The following is a 13,230-nucleotide window of genomic DNA, read 5'->3' as shown; positions in this document are numbered from 1 at the left end:
TTTTCTGTGTAAAATCTCTATCTTTCTTCTCCAGAGTCAACCATCAAGGAATAAAGTGCGTCTGCTGTAGATATTCTATGTGTTTGTGTTCCTCTGGGACAATTAAACCTTGTTATGAGTAATGATAGTAGGGCATTCCCAGTTATCAGTTGCAACAGAGCATATACAATTAATTGATGAACTTTTAAAACTCTTCTACACATTTGTGCACTTTGTGGTGACACTGATTTGACATTATAGTCAGCCAATGAAATTTAGTATTAGACATTCTGATTAAAAAGGTAAGATGGTCTCTCTTTAGAAACTTGATTAACCATCAACACTAAGTAACACTTGCCACTATATAAGATAGATTCATGGTTCAAAGCAAACTTTGGTCTGCTAGATTCTTTTATGCAGTTTAAAAGGCCATGAGAGAGAACATTTTGGGAGAATTAGAAGGGGAAGATCATCTTTGAAGTACTTTGTCCTTCCACTGGAATGAAACAGTCTAATATCTTGCAGTCTTTCAACAAACAATTGCAATATTATTTCGTTTTATCAAATGTTTAGTGTGTTCTAAAGAGAAAATTTTCAAGATTTTTTTTTTATTTAAAATGCAACAGTTTCAATGAGAGAATAGCTTTATGTGGAAAGCAGGCAGGACAATTTTTTTTTAAATGGGGAAAGTAACCAAGGGAAATATGGGGAAATAACAAATAGGACAGCTTACCAAAAACATCAGTGCAGATGTGAAAATAACATGGTATCAAGTGACACTGAATATGCTAGGCTTATAGCCTCAAAGCTGGAAGCACCAGTGTGCAGCTTTGAGTTTTATTCCCTTTAAAATCACAGTGTTGTAACTTGTGCTTTGGCTTACCAAGTTATAAAATCTTCACTGGAAAAAAAAAAAAAAAGCTATTGGTTACCAACAGAAAATCCATTGGCAGCTACTACAGTTTCCTATTTATGATATTCATAGTATTGATTAATCCAGCCTGTTTCACTTTGTAACATCTCCGGGAGTCCAATAAGACAGATGCCAAGAAAAAACAGAGAGAGAAAGAGAGAAGAAAGATTCATGAACCAAGTAACTGATATTTTCGGTCTCTTAGAAAACAGTACTTGGTGTTAGAGATGTGAAAATAAATCTTTAGGAAGAAGTATTTCACCATGAGTCTTTTTAGTTGTCCTCAGTAGTTTCTGACACAGCCAATCTTATTTTCTTCTAAAACAAGGTATGAACATTATGCAACCCTTTGCCCGGGGAACAGGTTATTTTGCTTTACTAGCAGTTCAGTTCTAGAAGAACAATTTATAGACCCTGTTAGGATCTGTGTTAAATTTTGCTGGTAGGGAAGGAGAATGGTGAATGTAATGTGAACATAAAATATGTCTGAAGTAGGTCCATTGATTTCTGATCTTTATTCCAATGCAGGACTCTCTCGGATTTTGAGAGCCCGCTTGGAAATGACCAAGAACAGGGTTGTTGACTGGGCCTTAGCAGAATACATGGCTTTTGGCTCTTTTCTGAAAGAAGGGATCCATGTCCGACTGAGCGGACAGGATGTGGAGAGGGGTACTTTTAGGTGAGTACTGAGATAACTGTTAAATACTGTCCCATACTTAAAAAAATGTCTTGGCATTTTTTAAACAATATGGTCTTCTGTGCGGAAGTTGAAGCTATATAGCACCAATCTGAACATTATAGATTCTGGCAGTCAAGAATAATCAAATCTCCTGTGTCTGTAAGCAGCATTTTAAAGAACTGTATTTAAGGCAGAACAAATGTTCTTAGATACTTTATTCCTTCTTTTGCTGAAAAGTAGAAACTTTTTTTTTTTTTTCCTTCTTTTTAATTAAAAATTGAGCTGCAATCCATCTAATTGCTGAGATGTAAAAGAATGGTATTTGCTGCTGCAGATTCTGAAGTCTTTTAGATACCATTCTAGTGGTGGCTGCGTAGAACTCGGGTATGCTGTGAACAAACATGTTGCCAGTTGGCAAGGCTTTTTTAAGTGAAATAAGGTCCTCTGTACCGAGACTTTTAATGACTATGGAGCATGAATGAACACAGTTTCTGATCACTTGGTAAAATATTTAGAGTTCTGCTGCCTTACCTGATTCTCTGTGGAGTAAAATGTTAATGATGTATTTAATTGAAGCCTTTGATGCAAAGCCCATTGCTGGCAATGAATGAATTAGCAGCTGCAATGTGCTTCATTGTGAATGGTTGCGAAAAAGAGAGATAAATCTTGGTGCCTGTCTTCTCTAGTGCTCTGTTCCTGTGCTGAGCTTCATTTGGGATCCAGTCTTTTGGGCTTTATTCTTTTTGCTCCCATTCTAATGGCAGTTTAATAAAATCCTTCAGACAAGACCTGAAAACAAAATTGGAAATCAGATTTCCCCCGCCCCTATTTCTCATCCTCCTTGATTTCAGTACCATGGTCTTGTAAAGTGGTGAGCATCTCCTGGGAGAGGAACACACATGTTCATTGCTTAGCAGCCTACCCACCTATTTCAGGTGAGTGCTTAGTCATGTCTAGCATACGCCCATAGACTTGTCTTGAGAATACTAATTTTCTGTGTTCCGAGTTCTGTCACTGGTAGAAAAGAAGTTTCCAGAACTATTGTCCAGATTTTCTTGATGTTTAAGATAAAAATAATTGTTATGCTCACCACAATATGAGGAAAAAAAATAAAAAAACATGTTCAAATAAAAAGCTATTCAGACTGGTGAAGACTAGCTAAGGATTCCATTATTCAGTCTTTTAGAAAATGAGTAAAAAGGTGTTCAGATAAATTCTTTTGAAGTTCAGGACTGAAGCTGGTATTGCAGTTGTTTCATTTATAGTAACCTGGTTCTGCTTTACTGCAGGGTTTTGAGTTTGCCTGGTGTGTAGTGAGATCTACAAAATACTAGCCTATGGTGTGATTATGAATTTTTGTTATGAATGTGTTAGGGCAGTTGGACAATAAAGGATGAGATTAAGAAAATGCGCTGGACCTGGGGAAGTCAGAGAATATTATACTACTCTGTTAAACAGAAGAGAACAGTATAGTAATGTGTAAGACAGCCTAATATACGGAATTCAGGCTCATTTCGTCAGAGGAATAGGTAGAAAAGTTAACTTGTGGTACAAGCGCATCTAAGAGATACTGCGGTTCTTAGTAAAGCTCCTCTTTTTTGGCTCTGGTTGAGTGATAATAATAATTACCACAAAGAATAATTATCACAATAAAGATGAAAAACTTCCTTAACAACCGAAGACATTTGCAAATGCTGGTGCATTTTTCTTGGAAAAAACACATTGCAAACACATAGAAAGTATATGTCATTTTATCATCACTCTGTACTGAGAAGAGCCTTCTTCACCCCCAAAGTCCTTGAAGTACATAATGTCTCAAATCTCTGGGACTAATTGAAGGGGGAGTATCAGCTAGAATTTGGGAAGAACTGAAGACTCTGCATTGCCATAATGAAAACAACGTGATGGGAGTGCTTTCACTATTTTGGAGCTTCTGCAGTGCTGTCTAGAATATAGTAGTTTCTGTCAGTATTCAATGTGACAGCTTGCTTTCTTCCTGTTTCGGTACTCAACATTATCAATAGGCAGAAGCTAGATAAAGGTGCAGATAGAAGGACTGGGCCCCTTCTCATCTTGGAGATGCTCTGGAGAAAGGAAGGAAGGGGGGAAGAGAGAGACTTGATTCTGTACTGGTTTGATGTCAGTAAACCTGACAATCTGGCAACAACAATATCTGACTTGTATGACTGTATATTTTTGGCTGTCCATCTATGCTCATTGTAGTTGCCTTTTGCTGGGGAAACACAAAACTTTGTGCTCAAGAAGCTTGTTGCCTAGCTAGGCCTTCTATCTTTGAATGACAAAAAAAAATATCAAGGGCAAAAATTATTTATGCCTAACAGCTGTCTGGTGTGTGTATTTTCTCCTTTCTATCTACTTCCCTCCCTGTACTATTCTTCAAAGATTCTGTCTTTTCCTGGACTTATATTGTTGACTTCTGAATAAATTTCAGAGCTCTTTTGCTAGTGTTCATAATAGCAAAGAGAAGTACAAAAAGATTCAGTCTTCAGTTCAGTGTTGGCAGCTATGCAACACACGGTAGTTGTTACCAGTATAATAACTGTCCTTATGTTTAGCAGTTACAAAGCTAGACATATTGGTGTGATTCACTCAGTTAGTCTGCTCAGAGAGTTAATGGATTACAGTAATTACTTCAGTCATCTCTGTTTTGGTAGTGTTCCTCTGTGCCCCATTCTAATGCTGATTAATGGTGTTCTAGAGAACTGTAAATGGTGCATGTGAATGGAAATAGCAGGAAAGAGCTTCAAGTGTTTGTTCTAAGATTAGATTAGATAAAATTTTTGCATAAAAGAAAAACAACAGTTGCTGTAAGGACAAGATTAATAGAATTGGCCAGGGAGGCAGAGTGAAATGATTTTAATAACAGTTTTGTTCTTCTGGGGTTTTTTACTTTAATCAGTCTATTTCATAGCAGCAACCTCCTCACCCCTTCCCCACTCCCCCCCAGTTCTACTAGTGATGTATTTTCAGTTTCTGTGAGTGCTTGGGAACAAGTCTGGATAGTCAGTGAAAGTCCTTATGGTGCAGCAATTGTATTTAGACGTGTGATTGTATCACTAGGTTTCAGCCAAACCAGGGTGTTGTGTAAAGCAAAGATAATGCTTTCTAGAACATAGCTTTGATGGTTGATCTTTGAAAATAGATCTGTTAAGGCCCAAAGTTATTCTTAGCTAACAAATTTCTTTCAACAACTATTTGCAGCCATCGTCATCATGTGCTTCATGATCAAGAAGTTGACAAGAGAACATGTGTTCCCATGAATCACCTCTGGGAGCAGCAGGCCCCCTATACTGTGTGCAACAGCTCCCTTTCCGAATATGGTGTCTTAGGTATGTCTTGGGGTAACTATCTGACAGATCTGCTTGTGTTTTAGTAGGTCTCAAACAAGATGTAGGAAATTATGACTGCTACTTAAGAGTAATTTTTTTCAGATTTTACTTTAATGTAGTTAAGCCTTCTGGCTACAAAGTTTTACTTTGTTACTTGAGTTTGCCTAGCCTCAAAAACAAATGTCTCCTCCTGCTAGTGGAATTTAATAATACACAAATTCTGCCCTTATTGTGTTTTCATATTATCACATTCATAACAGTTTTGTATCAGGTCAGAGCCAGGAATTGCAGAACAGGGCCTAAAATCCAATCAAAATCATAGAATCATAGAATGGTTTGGATTGGAAGGGACCTTAAAGACCATCCAGTTCCAACCTCCCTGCCATGGGCAGGGACATCTTCCACTAGACCACGTCACTCAAAGCGCCATCCAACCCGGCCTTGAACGCTGCCAGGGAGGGGACAGCCACAGCTTCTCTGGGCAACCTCTTCCAGTGCCTCATCACCCTCACAGTAAAGAATTTCTTCCTAATAGCTAATCTAAATCTGCCCTCTTTCAGTTTGAAACCATTACTCCTTGTCCTACCACTACACTCCTCGATCAAGATTCCCTCCCCACCTTTCCTGTAGGCCCCCTTTAGGTACTGGAAGGTCACTATAAGGTCTCCCCAGAGCCTAGCCTTCTCCAAGCTGAACAACCCCAGCCCTCTCAGCCTGTCCTCACAGGGGAGGTGCTTCAGCACTTTGATCATCTTCGTGGCCCTCTGCTGGACCTGCTCGAGGTCTATGCCTTCTTACGTTGGGGGTCCCAGAGCTGGACTCAGCACTGCAGGTGGGGTCTCACCAGAGCAGAGGGGCAGAATCCCCTCCCTCGACCTGCTGGCCACACTGCTCTTGATGCAGCCCAGGACGCAATTGGCTTTCTGGGCTGTGAGCGCACATTGCCGGCTCATGTTCAGTTTTTCATCCACCAGCACCCTCAAGTCCTTCTCCCCAGGGCTGCTCTCAATCCACTCATGGCCCAGCCTGTGTCTGTGCTTGGGATTGCCCCGACCCAGGTGCAGGACCTTGCACTTTGCCTTGTTGAACTTCATGAGGTTTACATAGGCCAACCTCTATGCCTAAACTGATTTTCCCCCACCCCCTGAAAAAAGTAGTTCTATCAAGAGATTCAATAAATGTACCCTGTTTGTTGTAAGATTTGTCCCTTATTGACTTCTTACCTTGAAGGTTTTTTAAAAAATCATTGAAGTCTAAACTTTAAGCAAAACTCTTGTTTTTTTCCTACAGTGTGCTGTGATGGGTCTTGGTTTTAATGTATATTTTAGTTTTAACATTTTAGAATAAATTAAAAATTAGAGGGGAAAACTTCAGCTGGGTATGTATTTGTGTGTTTTGTTTCTTTTTTGGGTTTTCTTTAATTTTTGAATGTATTGTCTGTGGTATCAGACATATGAATTTGCAGGTTTCAGTGTGCTTGCAGCGCAAGACTTTCTGCACTCTTCAAATGGTACACCTATTTATTTAGGCTGTTTAGCATCTTCTTGTACTTCAAAACTATAAACTGGGAGAATTCAATAGCTTTTGGTGGAAAAGTCACAGAATATGCTAGCATTGGTCTCCTTAGTATTCAACAGGAAATTACATAGTAATGACAGAAGATGAATTTCAGAGACTAACGGAGCTATACAAGAAGCAAAGCTCATCAAGAAAGAGAATGTGGAAGAAAGCTGTAAAACATTTATATATGAAACAGATATCAAAGCTCTCCCTCTCAGGTTCTGGCATCTCTTAGACAAGCATCCCACATTTTACCGTTTTGCGATTCAGTTCAAAGTATCCATCTGCTGCGTTTGATCTTGGCAATGCTGGAACATGCATCTAATGCTTTCTCAAAAGCAGAGGAACTGTCAACAAAGTCAGGGAGGCTTTGTAATATAGATAGAAAAATCCATTCTAGCCTTATCTGAACTTCTATTCTGAATGTGCTATTTCAAGAAAACAAATTCTTGTTAGTGATAGCGTTAATCATAGTGAATTATATTTTTGGTACTGCACATTCATTTTACCTTCAGCTGTAGAGAATGGATAACCTCACTCTGACATGATGAGGGTGGCAAGAGGAATGTGGAACACAAAAGAAATACTTCTAATAATTTATCCAAAATGTTACTGATTCTATGGATAAATAATGAAATATTGTTTCATATCCATTTTAGAGCTAGTGTGAAGGAAAAAGATGAAACATTGTACTAGATGAAGATGGTAATTGATAGCTGCTTGCTTCAAAGTCCTGGGAATATTTGATCACATAGTCATTTTTACATATGCTACATATTACATATTGCTAATAATATTAAAATTAAAGGGATATAACACTGTATACTTGGAGCATGGGCTGAAAAGCTGAGATTTTTTAGGTATTTTTGTAAGCTCTGTGGCAGAATTAGTGTGAACAGGTTTGCGTCTCTAAGCTAATATAGTAACGTGTAAATGTAAACTCTAAACAGGAGAGTGCAAGAGAGGATGTGTAGAAACATAAGAAAAATAATTGGCATAGATAAAAAGCAAGAATTTAATTTCAGAGGATGATTTTTTTGTTTGTTTGTTTCCAATTTCCTATTGTTTCTCACAGTTTGGTCAGGGGCTTCTTAACTTGAGCCTGTTTACAGTGTTGCTGCAAATTTTATGGGTAAGTGCATATAGGTTTCTGGTTTTGTGACAAATGTCTAGATGTGGTTGAAATTTGATTTTGTTCCAAAAGTTACACCTCGATAGGTCTAGTAATCCAAGTGTTTATATAGTGTGAAAGGCAATTCTTATTGCCACAATTCCATTCTTTTAAAATTAACTAAGTGGACTTTCTTTCTCTTTCTTGATCTCATCCTGCTCACTATTGCTCTTCCACCTTCCCCAGCAACAGAAATGTGAAATTTGATTTGGGTTTGTTCATAAACTGAAAACAAGAGTACCATTTCTGTGCAATTCTGCTTCAGCACATGTGATGACATGTTCTTCAAAACCAATAATACTGGTATTTTTAATTGTTAAGAACTTTAAATCCTTTATGTCTGAGATGTTTTCTAACAATAAAGGAAATCAAATTGATAGAAATAGTTGAGAAGTGGTGATTTTTATTTATTTTTTTTTTTACTAAAAATGCCATGTTTTTATGTTGAAGTGATTTTATAATTAAGTTTACTCTCCCTTGCTAGCTTTTATGTATCAACCTTTTCCAACATTTTTTATATATTGTATCCATAGATATATAGTATCATATCCATAGAGGGACAGTGTTGGGTTAAGCAGCAGTGTGTGAGCATGTCTCTTAGGCATCTTAGTCAAAGAGGAGCTGTTATAATTGTTACCTTTTTGGCTGGTAACGTCACTGGGTCTCCTTTTTAGTACATGGAAGAATAAGCGAACACTTGCAGTTCAAGAAGTCGATTCTTCAGGAGTAGCAAAAACCCCCAACACTTTATTTTCTCTAACTGCTGTTTCTAATGTAGAAGCCTGTTACAAGGAACAGTTTTGGATTAGTGCTCTAAAGTATTTGGTGGGGGGTGGGAGGGTTGAGGGTGGCTATAAAGGCAAAAAAAGCGAAGGTGTTAAGAATTTAATTTATGACTCTGTTAACATGCAGCACCTCAGAAGCATTTTGGGAATTCCTTTAGCTTCTGTGAATTGGAGCTAAGTAAAAATAAGCAGCCCAGCATGATAAAACTATACAGATTATTTCCTTGACAGGTACATAAGCCAAGAGCTGGCATCTGTTCAGAGCTGTGAGCTTTGCACCAAGTTGTTGTTGATCTGGTTAGGAACACCTGAGGTGTAACTGCTCCATTAAAATGGTACTCTGACAAGATTGATTTAACCTAGAAATAAAACAAAGGCAGTCTTGTTAACTTGTAGTTCAAACAATTGCTTATGTTTTGTATACAGGAAGCTGTGGAGTGTGTTTACTGGGGCATTAAATCAGAGTATTTGACAACCGCTGATAATTTTGTTTGACATCCTATGTCTACTATTTTTAGCTATATCAGATTATTACAATTTAGTTGTGCATCTACTTGTCTAGCTATACATTTTCCCATTTATTGAAACTGAATGTTTGGGAGTATAAGTGATGGCTGTGTGAAGTCATTTAAGCAAAAAAGTTTGTCTGAATTTATTTACTGATTGAGATAGAGGAGGAAAGCAAAAGTAACTTAAAGGCACTCCATGCTACCTCTTCAGCATTTTTTAAATACTTGAAAGGGTCACCTGTCTTTCTTTACTGCCCTCAGAATTACTTGTGTAGTGCTGATTCTCCATCCAGGAGGTGTGATTCTCTGTCAGGTTCAGTACTGGCTTTGAGAGGTCTTGGACTGTAGCATCCTGTACTGGGAACTTCCAGGGAACATCCAGGCAAGATAGACTTGGAACTAGTGTGTAGTTCAGCAAATTCTTGAACCGTGAGACCTGAAATACAGCTTTTTCAAAGGGGAAGATCATGTTTAAAGCAAAAGACAAAGGGAAGAGGACAGGTATTGATTTAAACTTTTTTTTTTTTTTTTTTTTTTATTACACTCCTAGGATGAAATATATAATATTACTACTCATTCAGAAAAATGTATTTTTAAGGTTAGGAGTAGCAAATACAATTACCTGTCAGAAATTGTGTTAGGAAATAAGACAGACTGTAGTAACCAAGGATCAGGTTCTCAATGACGTCTCCATGGAGCTCTAAGAAGGCATCAGTCTTTCTGTTTAGCAGTCAGTCACCAGATGGGTATGGGTATTAACTTCACTTTCTCCTGGGCTGTGTTTGAGTTTATGAAAGGATGCATATCCCTCCGTTAGTCCCCGTGCTTAGATTTTCTATTAAACATAGTACAAATCTGTCTGTAACTTTCCTCATTTTGACTCTAAATCCCTGCGCTGATAAGCCCTCTATAACCATTAGTTAACATTCATGCCTTAGGTCACTTTGAAATCATGTTGAATTAAATTATAGCCTTACTTACATTAATTGAAAAACTACAGTTCTCATGACAATCGTGAAAAGTCCTGTGTGGAAAAACACAGCATAATATGCTGTGTAAGCTGCCACTTTGCTTGACAACACCTCTTTCTCTGCCAGAATGATGAAAGAACAGTAAGGGAGCACAGCAGGAACTGGACTAATAGAAACAAGCATTTCTGCTGTGCCTGTCATCTAGGGACCTTAATGAACTTCAGCAATTAAAACATTTGTTTTGCAACCTTAGTCAAGTGCTGTCTATTTTTTCTTTCCTTTATCCCCTCAGTTTGGAGGTTTACCAAACTGCTGTGCTGGGTCGTGGTCCCCTGTGCCCTGGTGAGCTCTGAGCCCTAAGTGGCTGCTCGGTGTTTGGGAGCTGGCTGGTGGCTCCCCACCACCCTTTGTGTGTGCAGATTCTTTACCTGTCATTCTTTGAAAGCTACCTCTTGCAGCCTGGTTGTCTTGGCACTGGATTTCCTCACAGCTTAAACCTGTTCTCTGTGTTTCTAGCTGTGTAAGAGTTAATACTTTAAACTCACAAAGTTTGCACAGCATTCTGAGGAAATGTTAGGATATTGTCTCTGCAGACACAAACAATAAAAGTTTGCAAGGTCTCGGCTGCAGTTTTTTTAACCCTTTATTCTGGTCTGAGGTTGAGCCCTCATGAGGCGCCTGGGTAGGAACCTGCTCCCCTGCAGTTCGTGTCCCATCTCTGGAACTGTGAAGTCTTTCTAGCTCAGGTCACCTTTCCTGATCCTGACTTATCTGGTGCCACAACAAATCCCTTTCAGGAGAAGCACCTCACCCTCTTCTGGGTCGTTCACCTTGTATCTATCTAGACAGCTTTCCACCAATATCTCTTTGGGTTTTTTTTTTAATTTAGCAGTTCAGATCTTGCTCTTTATTTTCTCCACATGCAGGTAGGAGTATTTATTCTTGACAGACTCTCTAGCAATTGCTATAATTGCTGATGGAATAGCTTTAATGTTAGGAACTCTCATTGTCATTTGCCTGGTGGAATATGAGTTCCTGTATACCAGATGTGTATACCACAGACAGATGTTCCATGAAATAGTAGTCTTGGCAGAATTATTTTCAAAATATTAATCAGAATGTATAGATTACATTTGGATATATTTTCATAGATATTTATATGGTTGTCGGAAAGCTTTCAAAAGTATGTGTTAAGATCACACCTATCAATGCAGCTTCACCTTGTGGAGATTATTAGCACAAAGTGGGCAACAAGATAGGAAATGAGAAATTATGTTCTTTTTTCCGTGTGAATTTTAGGGGTGACTCTGGTATATGAAGCAGAATTACGTGTGTGCTCTGACCAAGTTTTAAATGTGCATAGAGCTCCATACTCTTTGAAAAACACCGTGTGATTATTTACAACTCCAAGTGGTCAAGACCTCAGTTCATTCTTCTCTAAAGGCTAGATTACCCCATCCTTACAGAGAGCAGCTTATGTGCAAATAAGTCTTGAACATATTGCATATTTTCTCAACCATGTCACCCAATCAGTAGAAATGGTCTCTTAATGCTTGTGTAAAATTAGAATGGGATTCAAGCCTATCTAGGGAAATCTATTTTTCAGGTACCTTTGGGAACACGTATTGAAGGAGTTGTGTAAATTTTCCAACTGTTTGCATTGTGTTAAAAACAATAGGATCACACAAATAAGGAGGACAGAGATATAAAATATGTTCTGAAAGAAAGGCCATTCAGGCAGTCAGGCCAAAGGAATGGTCAGCAAAAGCCATCCTCTTTGGTAAAGCACTGTCATGGTGACTCACAGACAAAAGGTCATCTGTCTGACTTATCAGTCTCCTTTTGGCCTCTAACTTACTAGTTGCCTTTTGGTGTAACATGAGCTGGAGTCATGGATGGACTGTTCAGAGTTCAGCAGTCCAGAAGCCAAGTGACTCAAAGATTTCTTGCCATGAAGATGGTAAACAAAAAGCTGGGTTGGAATTACCAAGGAGTAGACTATGAAGATATGCTATAAAAACAATATGTAAAACTGTTTTCTCTGTGAATAAACAATTTCACTTGTTGCTTTTTCTCTTATGCAGTTAATTTGTCCTGCAGTTGTCCCTCTACTAACCTTCCAGGAAATTTTGTGTAATGACATTGACTGAGGAGCCTGTTCCTGGAGCAGAAGAAGAAATCCTGTAGTCCCGATTTAGCTGTAGTCATCAAGTTAAGCTAAAGCAATTTCACTTTCATGCATAGATGACCTATGTCAAAACTTCATGTCAGGTATTGGAAGGATGTTCTTGTAGTTAGTGTTACAGAGAGACTTGCTTGATACATGACTAATCTCACTAGTTTTGTTGAGGGTTTTCCTTGTGGAACTGGACAAGTTAGTTTAAACTTTCTAGAACCACATGCTCATTAGTTCTCAATTTTTTTTTAATTTTTTGGTGGAAATGCTTGTGCTTCACACTTTTTTCCCTTTTTCTCCTTTCCCTTTCCCTTTTTCTCCTTTCCCTTTCCCTTTTTCTCCTTTCCCTTTCCCTTTTTCTCCTTTCCCTTTCCCTTTTTCTCCTTTCCCTTTCCCTTTTTCTCCTTTCCCTTTCCCTTTTTCTCCTTTCCCTTTCCCTTTTTCTCCTTTCCCTTTCCCTTTTTCTCCTTTCCCTTTCCCTTTTTCTCCTTTCCCTTTCCCTTTTTCTCCTTTCCCTTTCCCTTTTTCTCCTTTCCCTTTCCCTTTTTCTCCTTTCCCTTTCCCTTTTTCTCCTTTCCCCCCTCCCAGTATGACAGTAGAACTTTCAGGGAAAGAACTGCTTGTGTATGCTTCTGACATCCAGGACACTAAGAACTCAATCTTAGCTTAGAGCTCTGAGTATCTCTCTGATAGTGAGCATAAAGTAAAAGTTGAACAAAACTGGAAAAGGACAAAGAAGGTTTGAATAGGTTTGACTTGATCCTGAAATCTTCCTCCACAGCTATGTGAATTACCTTGCACTGATAACATTAAGATAACTCGTATGCTGTATGTGCCACATATGGTTCTCTTTTATCTCATAATATATTAAATTTTTTTAATACTTGGAATGCCAGGCTGTCTTAAAGGTATTTTAAGTATTTTTCTATTATTGCTTATCGAGTTTTTTGGTATTCTAGTTCTCTTTGAAGTAATTCTCTTATCCACTGAATCCCACAAAGGGAGACGTTCCTAGAGGGACTGCAGCTTCCAGTCACCAGGGTGTAAATCACAAATGATAAGTATGAGATGTCAGCTATCGCTTGCTGGTGACCCTGTAGCAGTAGCCTTCTGCATGTGGAGAATGTCAAGATGATG

General features: G+C 38.4%; 1 protein-coding gene across 5 annotated transcripts in view; it reads left to right on the top strand.

Moving 5' to 3' along the window:
• OGDHL (oxoglutarate dehydrogenase L) overlaps nt 1-13,230 on the top strand; it is a 54,811-nt gene that overhangs the window by 29,093 nt on the left and 12,488 nt on the right. For all 5 annotated transcript variants that reach the window (XM_086466449.1, XM_086466451.1, XM_086466452.1 and 2 more), the window contains 2 exons: nt 1,421-1,571; nt 4,794-4,921. In XM_086466449.1, coding sequence (XP_086322575.1) covers nt 1,421-1,571; nt 4,794-4,921 — 279 coding nt within the window. The remainder of the gene's footprint in view (nt 1-1,420; nt 1,572-4,793; nt 4,922-13,230) is intronic.

This window comes from Leptosomus discolor, chromosome 6, assembly GCF_034619465.1.
Source record: "Leptosomus discolor isolate bLepDis1 chromosome 6, bLepDis1.hap2, whole genome shotgun sequence".
NCBI lineage: Eukaryota > Metazoa > Chordata > Aves > Leptosomiformes > Leptosomidae > Leptosomus > Leptosomus discolor.
The sequence above is the reverse complement of the archived record's forward strand: the minus strand, read 5'-3'. Positions and strand labels throughout refer to the sequence as shown.